The sequence below is a fragment of the Octopus bimaculoides genome, chromosome 13, assembly GCF_046866305.1.
Source record: "Octopus bimaculoides isolate indiv1 chromosome 13, ASM4686630v1, whole genome shotgun sequence".
Classification (NCBI taxonomy): Eukaryota; Metazoa; Mollusca; class Cephalopoda; order Octopoda; family Octopodidae; genus Octopus; species Octopus bimaculoides.
Genome location: NC_142940.1, coordinates 30082564 through 30097231, shown reverse-complemented (window position 1 = coordinate 30097231; position 14668 = coordinate 30082564). Strand labels below are relative to the sequence as shown.

Genomic DNA, 14668 nt, shown 5'->3' with positions numbered 1-14668 from the left:
GGACCTAGAATGAGATGCAGTTTGGTTTTGTATCAGGAAGAAGTGCCGTAGATGCCATCCTCCAAGTGATGGCAACTGTAAGAGAAATAATTAACTAGCAGTAAGCCGCTATATGCAACATTCATAGACCTGGAGAAAGCCTTCAACTGGGTTCTTTTCTCAGTCATCTGGTGGGTACTAAAGAAGTTTGGAGTAAATGAGTGGCTAGAAAGGCCATTCAAGCTATGTACAAAGGGACAATCAGCAAGGTTGGAGTTAATGATTACAGGTGAATTTAACATGCACACAGGGATCAGTCTTCAACCCTCTACTGTTTATAACAGACCTCCAAGCCATGACAGGAGTTTAAGATTGGTTGGCCACATGAACTCCAGCATGTTGATGATCATGATCTTATAGTAGAATCTGTGGAAGATTTGGAGAAGAAATATCAGACATGGAAGCAAAAACTGGAATTGAAGAGCCTTGAAATAAATTTAGCCAAGCCAGGTATGCATAAAAGGAATAGTATTGTCTTCACTTCTACTTTAATATTTTATAATAATAATATACATTATTAGCTGTCAAAGCTACTTACCACTATTTATTATTCCTAAAACAAGATATCAAAGCTATTTTATTATAACACAGAATACTATATGAATAATGAAAGATTAAATAAACTTACTAAGTTGATATAAATGTGTCTTTTTATCTGTAAAGTAACTTTCAATGCTTCCTGTAGGTTTTTTGGCATGCTTTTCCTAGAAATAAAAAGTAGGTATTTACAAAACCATAATACTAATTTTGGCACAAGACCAACAATTTTGATAGGAGGAAGCAAGTCAATTACATCAACCCTAGTACTTGACTGGTACTTTATTGACCTCAAAAGGATGCAAGGCAAAAATCAATCTTGAAGACATGCCACTAAGCGTTTTGTTTGACATGCTAAGAATTCTGCTACCTTGCCACTTTAATATTTTTTTCTTTTTGTCCTTCTGACCTCTGCAAGGTGGCTGGAGATTAATCTGCTTAAGTGGTCAAATGAAGCAGGAGGTAAAAAGACAAAAGAGTGAAAACATTTTTGTCTTTAATTAAAAATTCAATAATTTAGTTGTGAATCACCAAGAACATGGTGGGCCTGCAATGGAATAGAATCTGAAGGTGCTATGTTTGGAAGTAAGTTCAGTACATTACAGATTGGAAAAGATGTCAGCTCAAACACCTAATGATGAAGCCTAATATGGTCCTTAAGATGCATGCCTGCTTTGTATCAAAATTATAAGCAGATGATCAAACCTTTTCCAAGCAAGAAACTACATCATCATTGTGAAATGAATGCAACTGAGCATTTCTGTCATGAAGAAACTTTTGATTCTCCTGATTGTGGATGAAATGGGATGCTTCATGCTGGTGATCAACAAATAATACCCCTAAAAATGCTCAGTGGGGAAAGACATGTGGAACTGAAACATTGAGTTTGTGTAGACTATGCAGATTATGATGGTGAATACCTGTTCATTATTATAGATGCACATTCAAAGTGGATTGACATTTGCACAACATGGATCAGCCACATGAACCCAATGCAGCAATTCAATTAACCATTACCACTTGTGTAGAGAAGCCTTTGCCAGTGAACTCCTGGTACAGTGACAAAGGTATCATTTGTTCAATTTTCAATATTAAACTCAATGTCAGTTCACCACACATAATTTCAGGTGACAGCTTTCATTTTGATTATTCCAGAGTGACACTAGTGAAGCTTGTCTAAAACTCATCTGAAATACTGTGTGAATCAAATCCTGTATTCTAATGTAAAACTGCATGTGGTTATTAATAGCAACTATCATATAGTCCTAGCTATGTAATAAGAAGTTTATTCACAACCACCTGGTTTTGAGTTTAGCCCCACTGCATGGCATCTTAGGCAAGTGACTTCCACTATAGCACCAAGCCAACCAAAACCTGGGACCTGGATTTGAAAGACAGAAATTGAAAGAAGCCCATCATGTAAGTGCACACCTGTGTGTGTATTTGTGAGAGTAGGTGCGTGGATGTGTTTGTGATTCTTTGCCATCACATTGTCAGCAAGTGTCAACATTATGCAAGGTGTTTCCAATCTTCTGTGAAAATATGTGTCAGTCATGGGGAAATATTTCCTTATTTGGAAACAGTCAGGGTTGACAACGGAAAGAACATCCAGCAATAGATAATATGCTTCAACAAATTACATCCCATGGGCATCGGAAAATGGATGTTAAAACAATGATGATTAACATTATATGATTCTTGGTAGCAGGTGTCCAAGAGATTTATGGTCCATAATAATGCAGAACAGGTATTCAAGAAAATACAAATGGATTGTATGTGTATATGTGTTGTTACGAACGCCTGCACACGAAGCACCTCCTTAACCGAAGAGAGAACTCGCGTGCGCGCGAATGTCGAACGCTCAGTGAGTTAGCAGCTCGCCTCGGTCACTTGGCCAATAATAAGCCCCAGCTGGAGCACGCAACGAAGAACAACACAGGCAAAAGGAGGGGTGGAAGAAACAACACGAAAACCATGCGTTGGGTAACCTTTTCTTTTTACATAACATCAAAAACATGAGAATAAAGCATTACATAAACATGAGAATACATTTCAAAACATTACATGACAGTTCAATAACATATAATGGTGTTACATTGTGTGAACATAATCAAGGGTTTGCAATCATTAAGTCCATCAAAAGTTCTTTCTGTTCTTTCTTTTCTTCGTTTTCTCTTTTCAGTTACACATCACAGTTGTCTTTTTCTTTAAACATCAAACAAATACATTTCTTGGAAGAATATTTGTAATAAACCTTTGCTGTACTCAATTCCTTTCTTTCACAAAACTCACTATATCCAAGTAACCAAGTACTTCCCTTTTTGCCTGCTTCAACAGTTCCCTCTCTCTGAGACTCTATGCATTTCTGCTGACTATAGCTTTCTCTCTGTCAGACTTATCATTCTTCATCTTCACTTCATCCAACTCGACTGGCTTCATCTCCTTGGGCAAACTGCTGTCCCCAACTGCTTCGGCTGACTGCTACCACTCGACTGCACCAAATCCTCCCGGCCAACTGCTTCCCACCAATTCCTGTTCTCCTATTCATCCCAAATACCATAGCTCATAGTGTTACTTTACCCCCTCCTAGAACTGGGTCGGTTCGGTACAATTCCTGTCCTGCCTGCTGAACTTTCGGTGACCGGAAAGGGGGCAGCTACGCTAAAAATAGCATTGGTTGCCGACAAGACAAAGGAAATACCATTGTCCTCAACTGACCAGAGTATGGGTTCAAAACCCAGCCCGGGAGATAGGAATATAACGCTAATTGTATATATATATATATACACACACACACATATATATATGTATTTATATATATATATATATATATATATATATATATATATCATCATCATCATCATCATCGTTTAACGTCCGCTTTCCATGCTAGCATGGGTTGGACGATTTGACTGAGGACTGGTGAAACCGGATGGCAACACCAGGCTCCAGTCTGATTTGGCAGAGTTTCTACAGCTGGATGCCCTTCCTAACGCCAACCACTCAGAGAGTGTAGTGGGTGCTTTTACGTGTCACCCGCACGAAAACAGCCACGCTCGAAATGGTGTCTTTTATGTGCCACCCGCACAAGCCAGTCCAGGGGCACTGGCAACGATCTCGCTCGAAAATCCTACAGGAGCCAGTCAGGCGGTACTGGCAACGGCCACGCTCAAAATGGTGCATCTCATGTGCCACCCGCACAAGAACCAGTCCAGGGGCACTGGCAACGATCTTACTTGGCTTGCCGGGTCTTCTCACGCACAGCCCATTTCCAAAGGTCTCGGTCCGTAGTCATCGCCTCGGTGAGGCCCAATGTACGAAGGTCTTGCCTCACCACCTCAGCCCAGGTCTTCCTGGGCCTACCTCTTCCACGGGTTCCCTCAACTGTTAGGGTGTGGCACTATATATATATATATATATATATATGTACAAATTTAATTAAGCAATTACTTGAATCTATAAAATATTAAACAAATGTTTAAATTCTTATTTGAACACAACATTTTTTTCTGCTATAAAGCAATTAAATTTACTTCCCATTAGAGTCAAGTAGACACAGACATAGATGTCATGTTGGTCATACATTGAATAAGAGAAACAATGTTTCTTCCATAGACAGAAGGCCTAAAAATTTATAAGGGAAAACAAAGTGTGACATCATGATGTATTTTGTCTTTCTTATTGGAATCAGTAATGTAATAGAAGCAAAATAATATCAAACAGGTATCAAAACAGAGTCCCAAAATACAAAATTTGGGAAAAAGAGTGAAACTGGTTCAATCAGATGCCAGGCCAAATCTATTACTTCTTTGATCTTGGAAAGAGAAAGGGTAAAGTTGACCTTAGATTTGATCTCAGAATATGAGGTCACAACTAAATAGTGAAAGTTATTTTGTTAGGTACACTATTGTCATAACAATCTGGTAAAGAACATCAGTAGCAATGACATTGGTAGTAGTAGAAGACATCAGCAATTATGCATCAATACCTATTCTAGGTATAATATAAATAGAAGAAGCAGTAGTCTTTCAAATATATATATAAACACAGTAAATTAAGATTCTGACATAAAAGTATAATTAAATATAAATGATTTAATTTACTTACTGTAATATCTCCAGTTTTAGGATTTTTGTGTCTAAAAATGAAATGAAGCTGAAAAATAATGTACAAAAATAAAAATTATTTTTGATTGAAGTTTAACTGCAGTATAACATTTAAAGTTTAATTACGATATAAAGAATTTAGCTATATGAAGATAACTTTTAAACTAAATAAAGTCAATGAAAAGTGATGCATTCAAATACATCAACTTCAAATCACACAAATTTTTTAAAAAAGGACGTAGACACCAGAATGACAGCCAGAATTTCCTGTTAATGCATACATTAAGTAGAGACAATGCAATTGAAACTGCAATATAAACATGAAACATTAACTTAGTATATTGGCTTATGAATAATATCATGAAATATTTAGAAGCCAAGGGAATGACAAAGAAGATTTAATAAGTAAAAGATTAAGTTTTCCTAACATAGTTGCCAGCATTTAAGCCAGCTGAAGGGATTAACCCTTTATGTTAAAATAAAGACACTTGCCCAAGGTGTCATACTATGGACTGAACCTACAACCATCAGGTTGGAAAGTGAACTTATCACATAGCTATGTCTGAACCTAAAAAAAAAAAAAAAAAAAAAAAAAAACTAGGGAGCTAACAAAAATAATTTTATGGTATCCAGCCATAGAAAGCTAGATGAGGACAGCCAGCTTGTCCAATGCATGCCAGCAAGAACAGCAGACAAAACAATGAAGACAATGATGATACCTGATGGTATGTTCAGCAACACACAGTTATGAATAATTCTTTATTATTCTCGTTTCAACTTTTGGACTATTTACTTTAGCAATCTCTATTTGCCGTGAGAAACAACTCAAAGAGAGGGCATGTATACACAAATGCACATGACTTCTGCAATTTTTGCCTACCACATTTACTCACAAAGAATTATAGATGACACTTGCCCAAGATGTCACATAGTGGGAGTGAACTCAAAATCATATGGCTATGAAGCTATACCTGTACCTAATCTTTTATAAAAAAAAATTTTAATCATGTATGCATGCATGTTATCTGAAGGATTGAGAGACTGGATAACATCAGAATGACAGCTAGGGTGGGGAACTGTGTGTGTATAGACACACACATTCACACAAGCATATGTTCTTATGAATAGTCATAATTTAGTTCCAGATCCATCAAGAACTCAACATTGTACTTAGCATTCAATTTTTAACAATTACTTTGTTTAAAAACTGATTTCTGCCTACCTTATAATCCAAACCACATTTGTCTGGACCAAACATAATTGTGTAAGATGTTTTATCATGAAAATGAACCTGAAATAAAGAAAATTTATAAATGAAAATATTATAAAAATAGGAAAAAGGAGTTTGTTCAAAACATTTTGAAAGGATTATTTTGAGGACACCCACCAAGAGACAGCTACTCATATATGATGAGTTTAATGTAGAATGAATCATTGTATACAAACCACTGCTCACATTCTAAAAGAACCATAATCCAAATCTGAGGTACAGAAGTCTAATTAGAACAAAAAAGGGCTCTAGCCGTAAAGTGAGTACAAGAGTGAAATACATTACCTTTTTTCAAGTCATTTGTTTTAATTAACTAAGTTTAACAAAGATAGGTTTGTAACTACTCAAAGTGCCTATTTACAATAGAGATGATCTATTAGCCACAAATTTTAGGAAACAAAGTGTAGTCTCTTCAGCTAGTATGCTGACATATTAACTTGTTTAGTTCTAATATCAGACCAATATACATTCAAAGAATACAGTTAAAATAAAACATTTTTCTGACAATTTAAAATAAATACTTAAACTTTATAATCTTTGATCAGTAGTTAAGAGATGCAAGACTTCTGGGTTTCCGTTTTGATTTTTTTAAATCTTAGAGTTATCCTTATTACTCCAATTAAAAATAAGTTCCACTAGGCTAGGTGAGAGGCTCAAGATGGTTTCTAAGTCTGCTCCCAATTACATAAACAATTAACAAAAGTGTGGTGTAATCTACCTGATCATATCTACATACAAGGGATGGCTAAGCTACTCTAACAGTCTTCTTTGCTTCACATATGTTAGCTTTTACATGAGCAATAAAGTACAAGACTAGAAGGGAATGATACAACAGAAAGGTACAGTACTATGAGGAAGGTTCATTCCATCTAATCAAAACTAATGGATTCCAAATATGATAATACATATAACAACATCATCATTTGGTGGCCATTTTCCATGAGGGCATGGGTTTGACATGGAGTTGGCCAGCCAGGGAGCTGTCCAGACTACATTTGTCTCTTTCAGCATGGTTTCTACAGCTGAATGCCCTTCCTAATGCCAACCACTTTAAAGGGTGTACTGGGTGCATTTTACAAGCCACTGGCATGGGTGCATTTACACAACATCAACTTGAGTGCATTTTATGTGGCACCAGCACCTGAAAGGACAAGCCTGTATGTATGGAATGACAGTGATTTTACTTAGCTTGACGCATCCTCTCAAGTACAGCAAGTCACCACAACTCCCAGTGTCTGAAGATCTGTTCTCACCACTTCATCCCACTTCTTTCTGGGTTTACCCCTTCCACAATTAGAGCTCACCTCATCCATATGCATCACATGGCCAAACTAGTGCAGTCTTTTCTCTTGCACACTACATCTGATGCTCTTATACCAAGTTTTCCTCTTAAATCATTTACACACTCTTGTGCATGCACACTAACATTAATCATCCAGCAGAGTATGCTAGCTTCATTTCTTACAAGCCTTTGCAAGTCCTCTGTAGTCAAAAGCCCGTTTCACTGTCATGTAGCATAGCTGTATACACACAAGCATTATACAATTTGCCTTTCACTCTGAGGGATAGGCCCTTAGTTATCAACAAAGGTAGAAGCTCTCTGAACTTTGCCCAGTCTATTCTTATTCTAACAACTACACTTTCAGAACTTCCTCCTCCACTGTTAACTTGGTCGCCTAGGAAACAGAAGCTATCTACTGCTTCTAAGGATCTCCCCAAGAATTTGAGTGAGTCTATTGTCTGTGCATTTTTATTGCTTATTGTACCCACACATTTGCCACACACAATGACTATTTTCTCTATTAACCTTTCTGTGATATTGCTGTGTCTCTTCTGTGTCCAAAGCTTGGACTGGGTATCACGTATGGAGTTTTTACCAACACCCTTCTTACATATCAAGCAAAGCTATCTTCCTGAAGGGACTTGTGATTTGCCTGATTTCCTATTTATTAGGACTTTGGTTTTTACTAAGAGGCCCTTAGATTCCAGGCCTTGCTTCCACACCTGAAATTTCTTCTCTAAGTCAGGTAGTTATTCAGCTATAAGAACAAGGTCATTAGCACAGAGGAGTTTCCAGGGATAACTGTTCTCGAATTCCTCTTAAGGAGGACTAAGATAAACAAGAGAGGGCTGAGAACTGATCCTTGATGAACTCCTACTTGTATGGGGGAAGGATGTTAATCTTACTTTATTTTCAGAACCCTCTGAAAAGTTGTGGCTGGGTCTAAATATCACCCACTGTACATATCTCTTGAAGGTTGGTAACCCCTCAAAATGGTGAAAAATCGCATTCTAATACATATAATGCATGATTTTGAATGAAACTACATAAAAACTATAACTTTAATTTACTAATAAGTATACTAATATAAAATATTCTAACTAATAAAACTTTTGCAAGATGGTGGTCAAAATTCACAATTTAGATCGATGGATTTCAGGGTATATTAGATAGGTGGCTTATTTTTGTCATTTCATATGTTTGTGAGGTCCAGAAGTTCAAATCTTTTGTTTAAAATGGGTTACAAAATGTTGTAAGCCAAATGCTGAATTTATATGCTCCACCAACCTTCATTTTTCAAAAGACCCAGTATACACCAGTGTAATAAGTAGAAGGGGCTTTGATAACAGTGGGTAATAAACTGTTTGGTAGAAGTTGGAAGGCATATGATCAGGCAGATTTCATCAATCTAGACACTTCACCTGCACCCTGTAACATGAGAGACTGGTAAAAGTATTGAACTCTTGGCATTGGACAAAAAAGTCAGTTGTTACTTATTCTGATGATGGATCTAAAAAAACAGGGAGCTGGATCTTTCTCCGTCCAGGAGTTGACCTCTGCGGTTTTTCAGTTGGAGGGCACAGAACTAAAGAGGCTGCACAATATGCACCATATGGCGGTCAACTGGACGATGTTTTTGGCTAGGAAGGTCGACCCCAATGTCACCAAGGAGAGCGTCCAGAGGATAGTCAGGAACTGTAAGAGGTGCTAATAGATTGATCCTATCCAAACACACAAGAACCAGGAAAGACTCAGGCAGAGGAAGAATGGAAGAGGCTAGCCATTGATGACACACTATTGGGGAAAGGTGTACTTTTCACTGGTCGACTGTGGAACAGGGCGAATGGCTATATGGAGAGAAATCAGGGCGGAAACTGCTGCCGAGGTCACAGAGGTGCTGAATGTGGTGCATTTGGAAAAGGGGCCTGTAGACGAGCTATTGATGGATAACTGCAGTTTTTCGCTCAAAGTAGCTGAAAGAGATGCTCGGAAGATGGAGCACAAGACACTTTTTCAGAGCTGTATGCAGGCCAGGTGGAAACGGGATTGTGGAACAGCCCCACTGTATGATTAAAGCCAAAGCTGAGAGGGGACAAATCTCCCCCATGGAAGCAGTCTTCTGGTATATGTTGCCCAGGGTAGTGCAAGCCAAAGAGTTGGTCCTGCACAGGGCTGTATTCCGATACAAATAGGGACACCAGAGCGTGGTGCCACAACAGCAAGAGGTGGAAGGGATTACATCTGTGCAGGTTGGAGATGAAGTGTCGGTGAAGTCTCTGAACACTTGGTGCACAATGCAGTGGGGAAAAGGAAAGGTGACCATGATCAGTACTCTGAATAATGTATCAGTGGGTGGAATGCCATGTCATGACCTGGATATTAGAAGGGTGATTAGCTCTTGTAATGATGAAGGGGAGGAGGAAGGTGGCCCCAAGACCCTACGGAGATCTCCAAGGGAATGTCATCCCCCCAGGTGGATGGATGATTATGAGAGAGAACAGGGGAGATGTGATCTTTAGATCAGTGGGGGCATATGGTGGAAGGAAGACTGGAAGCAACAAGGGATGGCGTATCGTCAGCAAGTGAGAAAAGTTTTTCCCTGCATTTTGCTTTTCCTAGGGATGCAAGCAGTGACAGACGCCAGTTGTGGAGATAGAGAGGTTGTGACAACACGGATGAAGAACTGATCAATCTGCCAGCAGTACCTGATTGCTAGTCAAGGTAAAAACAATTTTACTTATGTGCCTTCAAACCACAGTTTCACTACTAGAAGCAGCAAGTAATATCCCAGTTAAAACACTATTTGAAAAAATTGATTTTATCTTGGACCAAACATCACACAATGTTGGGGTTGAAGAGACTGTAGCAGAACATGTACCTGAACATCTGTTTTGCAATGTGCATCCTTCACTTATGTTCAATTGAGTAATAACTAAATAGTGGAGTGACATTGAGAATGTGACTGGATGAGACAAAATTTATTCAAGTTTCCTTGTAAATGCAACATCAAACTCATCTAGTGTCACTGAACAGACTCTTGATTGTATAACAAGATTAATCAATTGTGATTTTGATCACAAAGCCAGTAAATTTGACAAGCACATTCAACCACAGGTTGCCCTGAAGAATGAATAATTTAACTGTCACACTTTGACTTGTGCAATAACTTTTTATGACCTAGTTGATGTGGCATTGTATTTGACAAAATACAAGCATGTTACAGACCAACTAGCTTGTATTGTACAATGTTTCCATAGATCTAGAGTTCCTCAGTCTTGTATTGCACAGGAGCACTGATTGGACTGTACCTTGTCGAATCACTCCTTTTGCTTGCCACTTCAACAATCATGACCTACTCAAAATTTATACCTGCTTTCAAACAACTTTATGATGACCTTTCCAATCGATCCAAATTGATTGCTAAATGTACATAGTCCTGCACTTAGTTTTCTATCTTCTAGCAGATTCCAGGAAACCAGGTATGATGAAGATGCATGCTGTGCTGTTGAAGCTTTTGCAACCAAGTTGAAGCCAAAGGTATTATCAAGGCTTCTTTCAAAGTTAGCAGATGGTTTCCAAAACCAGAAGAGAGTTCTGTTTGGTTTTGGAAACATCATCAAAGGATCTCCCCATGCTCTGGCAAACATGGACTAAGCTAAACTAGAGAGAGCTCCCATTCACAATCTCAACTCAGAACACAGTATGGGATTTATCAACTATGAGTTGAGTTGTTGAGGTGCCAAGCAACTAAAATTAGCATCTTCTTTCCAAGTTAAATCCAAGTTGGCTGATCTGATTGAACGTTGAGAGTCCAAGGCATTCAGGCAATATACCAAACTCGCCAAACCTGGGCGAATGCCTAACATCATTAAAGAATGGGATAACCACCAGCAGCAGTTAATGGTGGAGGGACTGGAGAAGAAGGAAATCACCAACATTGCAGTGGATAGATGATGAACAGCCAACTTGGATACTTTGAAAAATTATGGTGGACCATTTACTCGCAGCACCAAGATGACTTGGTGTGAGGTTCTCATACCATAATGGTTGTAAAAATATTACTCTATCATAAAAATTACAGAACTCGAGGAATGCCTTTTTTCCTTTTGTAAATTACTTATTTGTTACTTGTTTATTCTACATCAAATTTGAGTTTTATGATCTCAAAAACATATATAAAGACATATCACATGAAATTCTTGGTAACAACTACTGATTTTGTTAAAAAATTGTGTATTTTGGCTGCCATCTTGGATTTCTGCCTTATTGGTGAATCAAATTGCAAAATACTATTTTTAGATTCAGCACATTAAAAAACTCATGCTAAGCTAAAATACTATATATTTACGTACACTATGGGGTTTAAATTGATTAAATTAGTATTTACAAGATTTACAGGGTATGTACGGTGGGGTTGCCAAAAATCGAAATTGCCAAAAATGTTTATATCAACTTTCCAGAGGCTTGAAAAAATTAAAATAACACCCCCCACCTACCTCTATACTGAATTGCTACACTCGTTGCCAACCTTCACCTTACTGGCAGCATCCCTGTACATAGCTTATACAGCTCTCACTAACCACTCATCTATCCCAAGCTTCTACGTTGACCATCACACAAGGGAGCGAGGGGACCCTGTCAAAGGCTTTCTCCATGTCAACAAAAGCCACATACAGAGGTTTATTTTTGGCTAAATACTTCTGCAGTTGCCTAACCAGGAATATAGCCTCAGTTGTGCTCCTACCTGGCAAAAATCCAAACTGCATCTCATCTATGCTAACTCTCTTTCTAATTAATTGAGCTATTACCTTTTCTGTGACTTTCAACAATTTTCCAGCAATTTGGTGCCTCTGTAATTATTTCTGCCTGAGGCATCAGTTTTGCCTTTGTAGCAGCTCACTATAATGCTGCTACACCAATCATTGGGTATGACTCCTTCATAGACAACCTGATTAACTATATGAGTGACTAAGTCATATCTCACTCCACCAGATATTTTAAGCATCTCAGTGATGATTACTGATGGGCTGGGGTTTTTCCCCGGTCTTCATATCTTTAATTGCTTTATCTACCAAGCTACTGTTGATTCAGATAGCTAGTCTCTCAGTTGGGTTTATATTAGGCAGACTCCTATTCCCATGCAGTCTCTACATTTAGCAGCCTTTCATAAAGGCATTTTCAGACCTCTTTCTTTGCAGAATCACTAAATGCAAGTGAACCATCGTCCATGTGGACACACTTCTCTCCAATGACATCACAATTTTCTCTCACACACTGTCTTATGTATCATCAGTTCATCTTCTTGACTATTCTGAGCTGAATGGTTCTGTAACTTGAAGCATTTTGTATATAAATTTTTGAATAGATATTTTTAACAGGCTACCATTCTTAGAAGCAACTACTAAACCATTTTTTAGCTGTAGATTGTATATAAACTGTTGTAAATAGACACAATGCTACACCAAAAGACAAATCTAATTCTAAGTCATAATTTTAAGTTAGAGAAATCAGTAGTTGAGCACTTTAATCATGTAATTGCTGCTGTTCTTGGAATGGATGAATTTACTGAAGAACAATTTGGTCTAAAGCCTGCCAGAAAGTGATAAGAGTGGTTCAAATTTCAAGAAATGTAGAATAATAATCTTTCACTAGAAGAGGATGAATATGGGGTTTTGTATTCAACACACACATAAAAACAAGAATGCAAAGACACTCATGGAGGTCTACGTAAATAGAATTACATATAGAGTGAAAATGAGATATATTCATTTACAATGACAATTTCGCTCCAATGAAAGGCTCTACATAGATTGATAAATAGTTCTTCTCACATGTGGAAAAAAAAATTCTAAATTACCAATATAAAAATCTACATAAATAATCACCATCCAAGTTCAAAAAAGAAATCATTTGATGAGAGAAGTAAGAAATACATTTTACTCACAAGGTCTAAATTATCTTTAGACAACAACTTCACATATGCCCCTCCACATTCAATACCATTTTGAAATTTAACTTCATACCTTTCAGAAAAAGAGAAAGGGACAGAAATAAAAAATTATAGTGTTAACTGAAAATAAAGTCTTTTATTTAGTTTATTTTGCTGGAGTAAAAAGAAAATGCAAATAAAAAAAGCTTTGATTAAATTTTAACTTGAGAAAATTTCTAGATCTGAAGCCTGCTCGCAGCTTTGGTTTCCTGTGCCTTCTCACCTCATCCTATTAACAAGCAATTTTATAGAATGTAGAAGTTTGCAATAGATAAATCTTTATTACAGGCACGAAGGCCTCATTTACAAAGAAGGGGGACATTACAAGGACAGACAACACAAAACATGGGGTACATAGATCGAATTATGAGATGAATTGAGTAAATTACAATATGATGATGGAATGGCTTACGAGTCCCCCAAAACTCGCAGTTTCATTTCACAGTTTTCTTATACAGTTCTTATTCTTTCATTATTATGTATTGTTTCAACTCCTCCGCCGTTACGACGCTTGGCGAAGTGTTGTAGCCCACATATAACCCACTTAGTTGGAAATCAAATCTGTTCATTTCTCGCAGTTTCTTCGCTATCCATTCCTCCACCACTATTGCTTTTGTTTCATCATCAAACGTTTCGGGTTCTAATTTCAGTCGCACCAATCCTTTTATCTTAGCTATCGTTTTTTCCGTTTCTACACCCTTATTGTAGAAAAGTATTGTTCTAATATTTTTAAAATCTACCTTTCCGATTATCCTTCCGTCTGCCTTCGCCTTTTCCTTCTGTTCCATCAACACAGTCCACCAGTTTAGCCACCTCTCCTATCTTGTCAACTGTTTTTCCTGCTTTGTATCTTGGGTTTCAATCTTAGTTACGTTCTGTTCCTCGCTATCATTTCCATCTTCCATCATCTTTTTTTTCTTTCCCCTTTTCTTTCTTTTTGGGGACTTTGGCGGCGATTCAGTCCGCATACGCTTTTTTTTCTCCATGCTCCTCAGTCTCTTCCTGTTTTCCTTCTTCCTCTTCCTGTTCGATCAGTACCATTTCCTCCTCACAGACTTGTTTCTTCTACGATTATTTCTCTGCGAGGGCACACCGCTTGCATGTGACCTCTACTTCTGCATTTGTAGCATACTGGTTGCCTTCCCTCCACCACGATCCGTAAACGAGTGTCATCGGGAAGCACTAATTCCTCAGCAATGTTGTGCAGGTCCGGTAGGGTAATGTGAGCTAGAATTTCTACCCCAAAACCCCACCATTCGATTTCTCTCGACCTCTCCACCTTAATGATATCCACCTTGTCTTTGCATTTATATATTACAGCTGACACCAACCATTCCATATCTATCTCCAACGGTACTCTACCAATCCTCACTCTCGCCGCCCTTCTACCGCAATACACTGGTAAAAGGGCCCATTTTTCCGTACTCAGAGGCATGGTAGAGTAT

At 37.9% G+C, this 14668-nt stretch overlaps 1 protein-coding gene across 6 annotated transcripts in view; it reads right to left on the bottom strand.

The window, feature by feature from the left end:
• Positions 1–14668, bottom strand: part of LOC106883675 (calnexin) — a 99019-nt gene that overhangs the window by 40737 nt on the left and 43614 nt on the right. For all 6 annotated transcript variants that reach the window (XM_089361613.1, XM_089361611.1, XM_089361612.1 and 3 more), the window contains exons 7-10: positions 13179–13257; positions 5905–5973; positions 4684–4731; positions 668–743 (exon numbers count right to left, since the gene is read on the bottom strand). In XM_089361613.1, coding sequence (XP_089217739.1) covers positions 668–743; positions 4684–4731; positions 5905–5973; positions 13179–13257 — 272 coding nt within the window. The remainder of the gene's footprint in view (positions 1–667; positions 744–4683; positions 4732–5904; positions 5974–13178; positions 13258–14668) is intronic.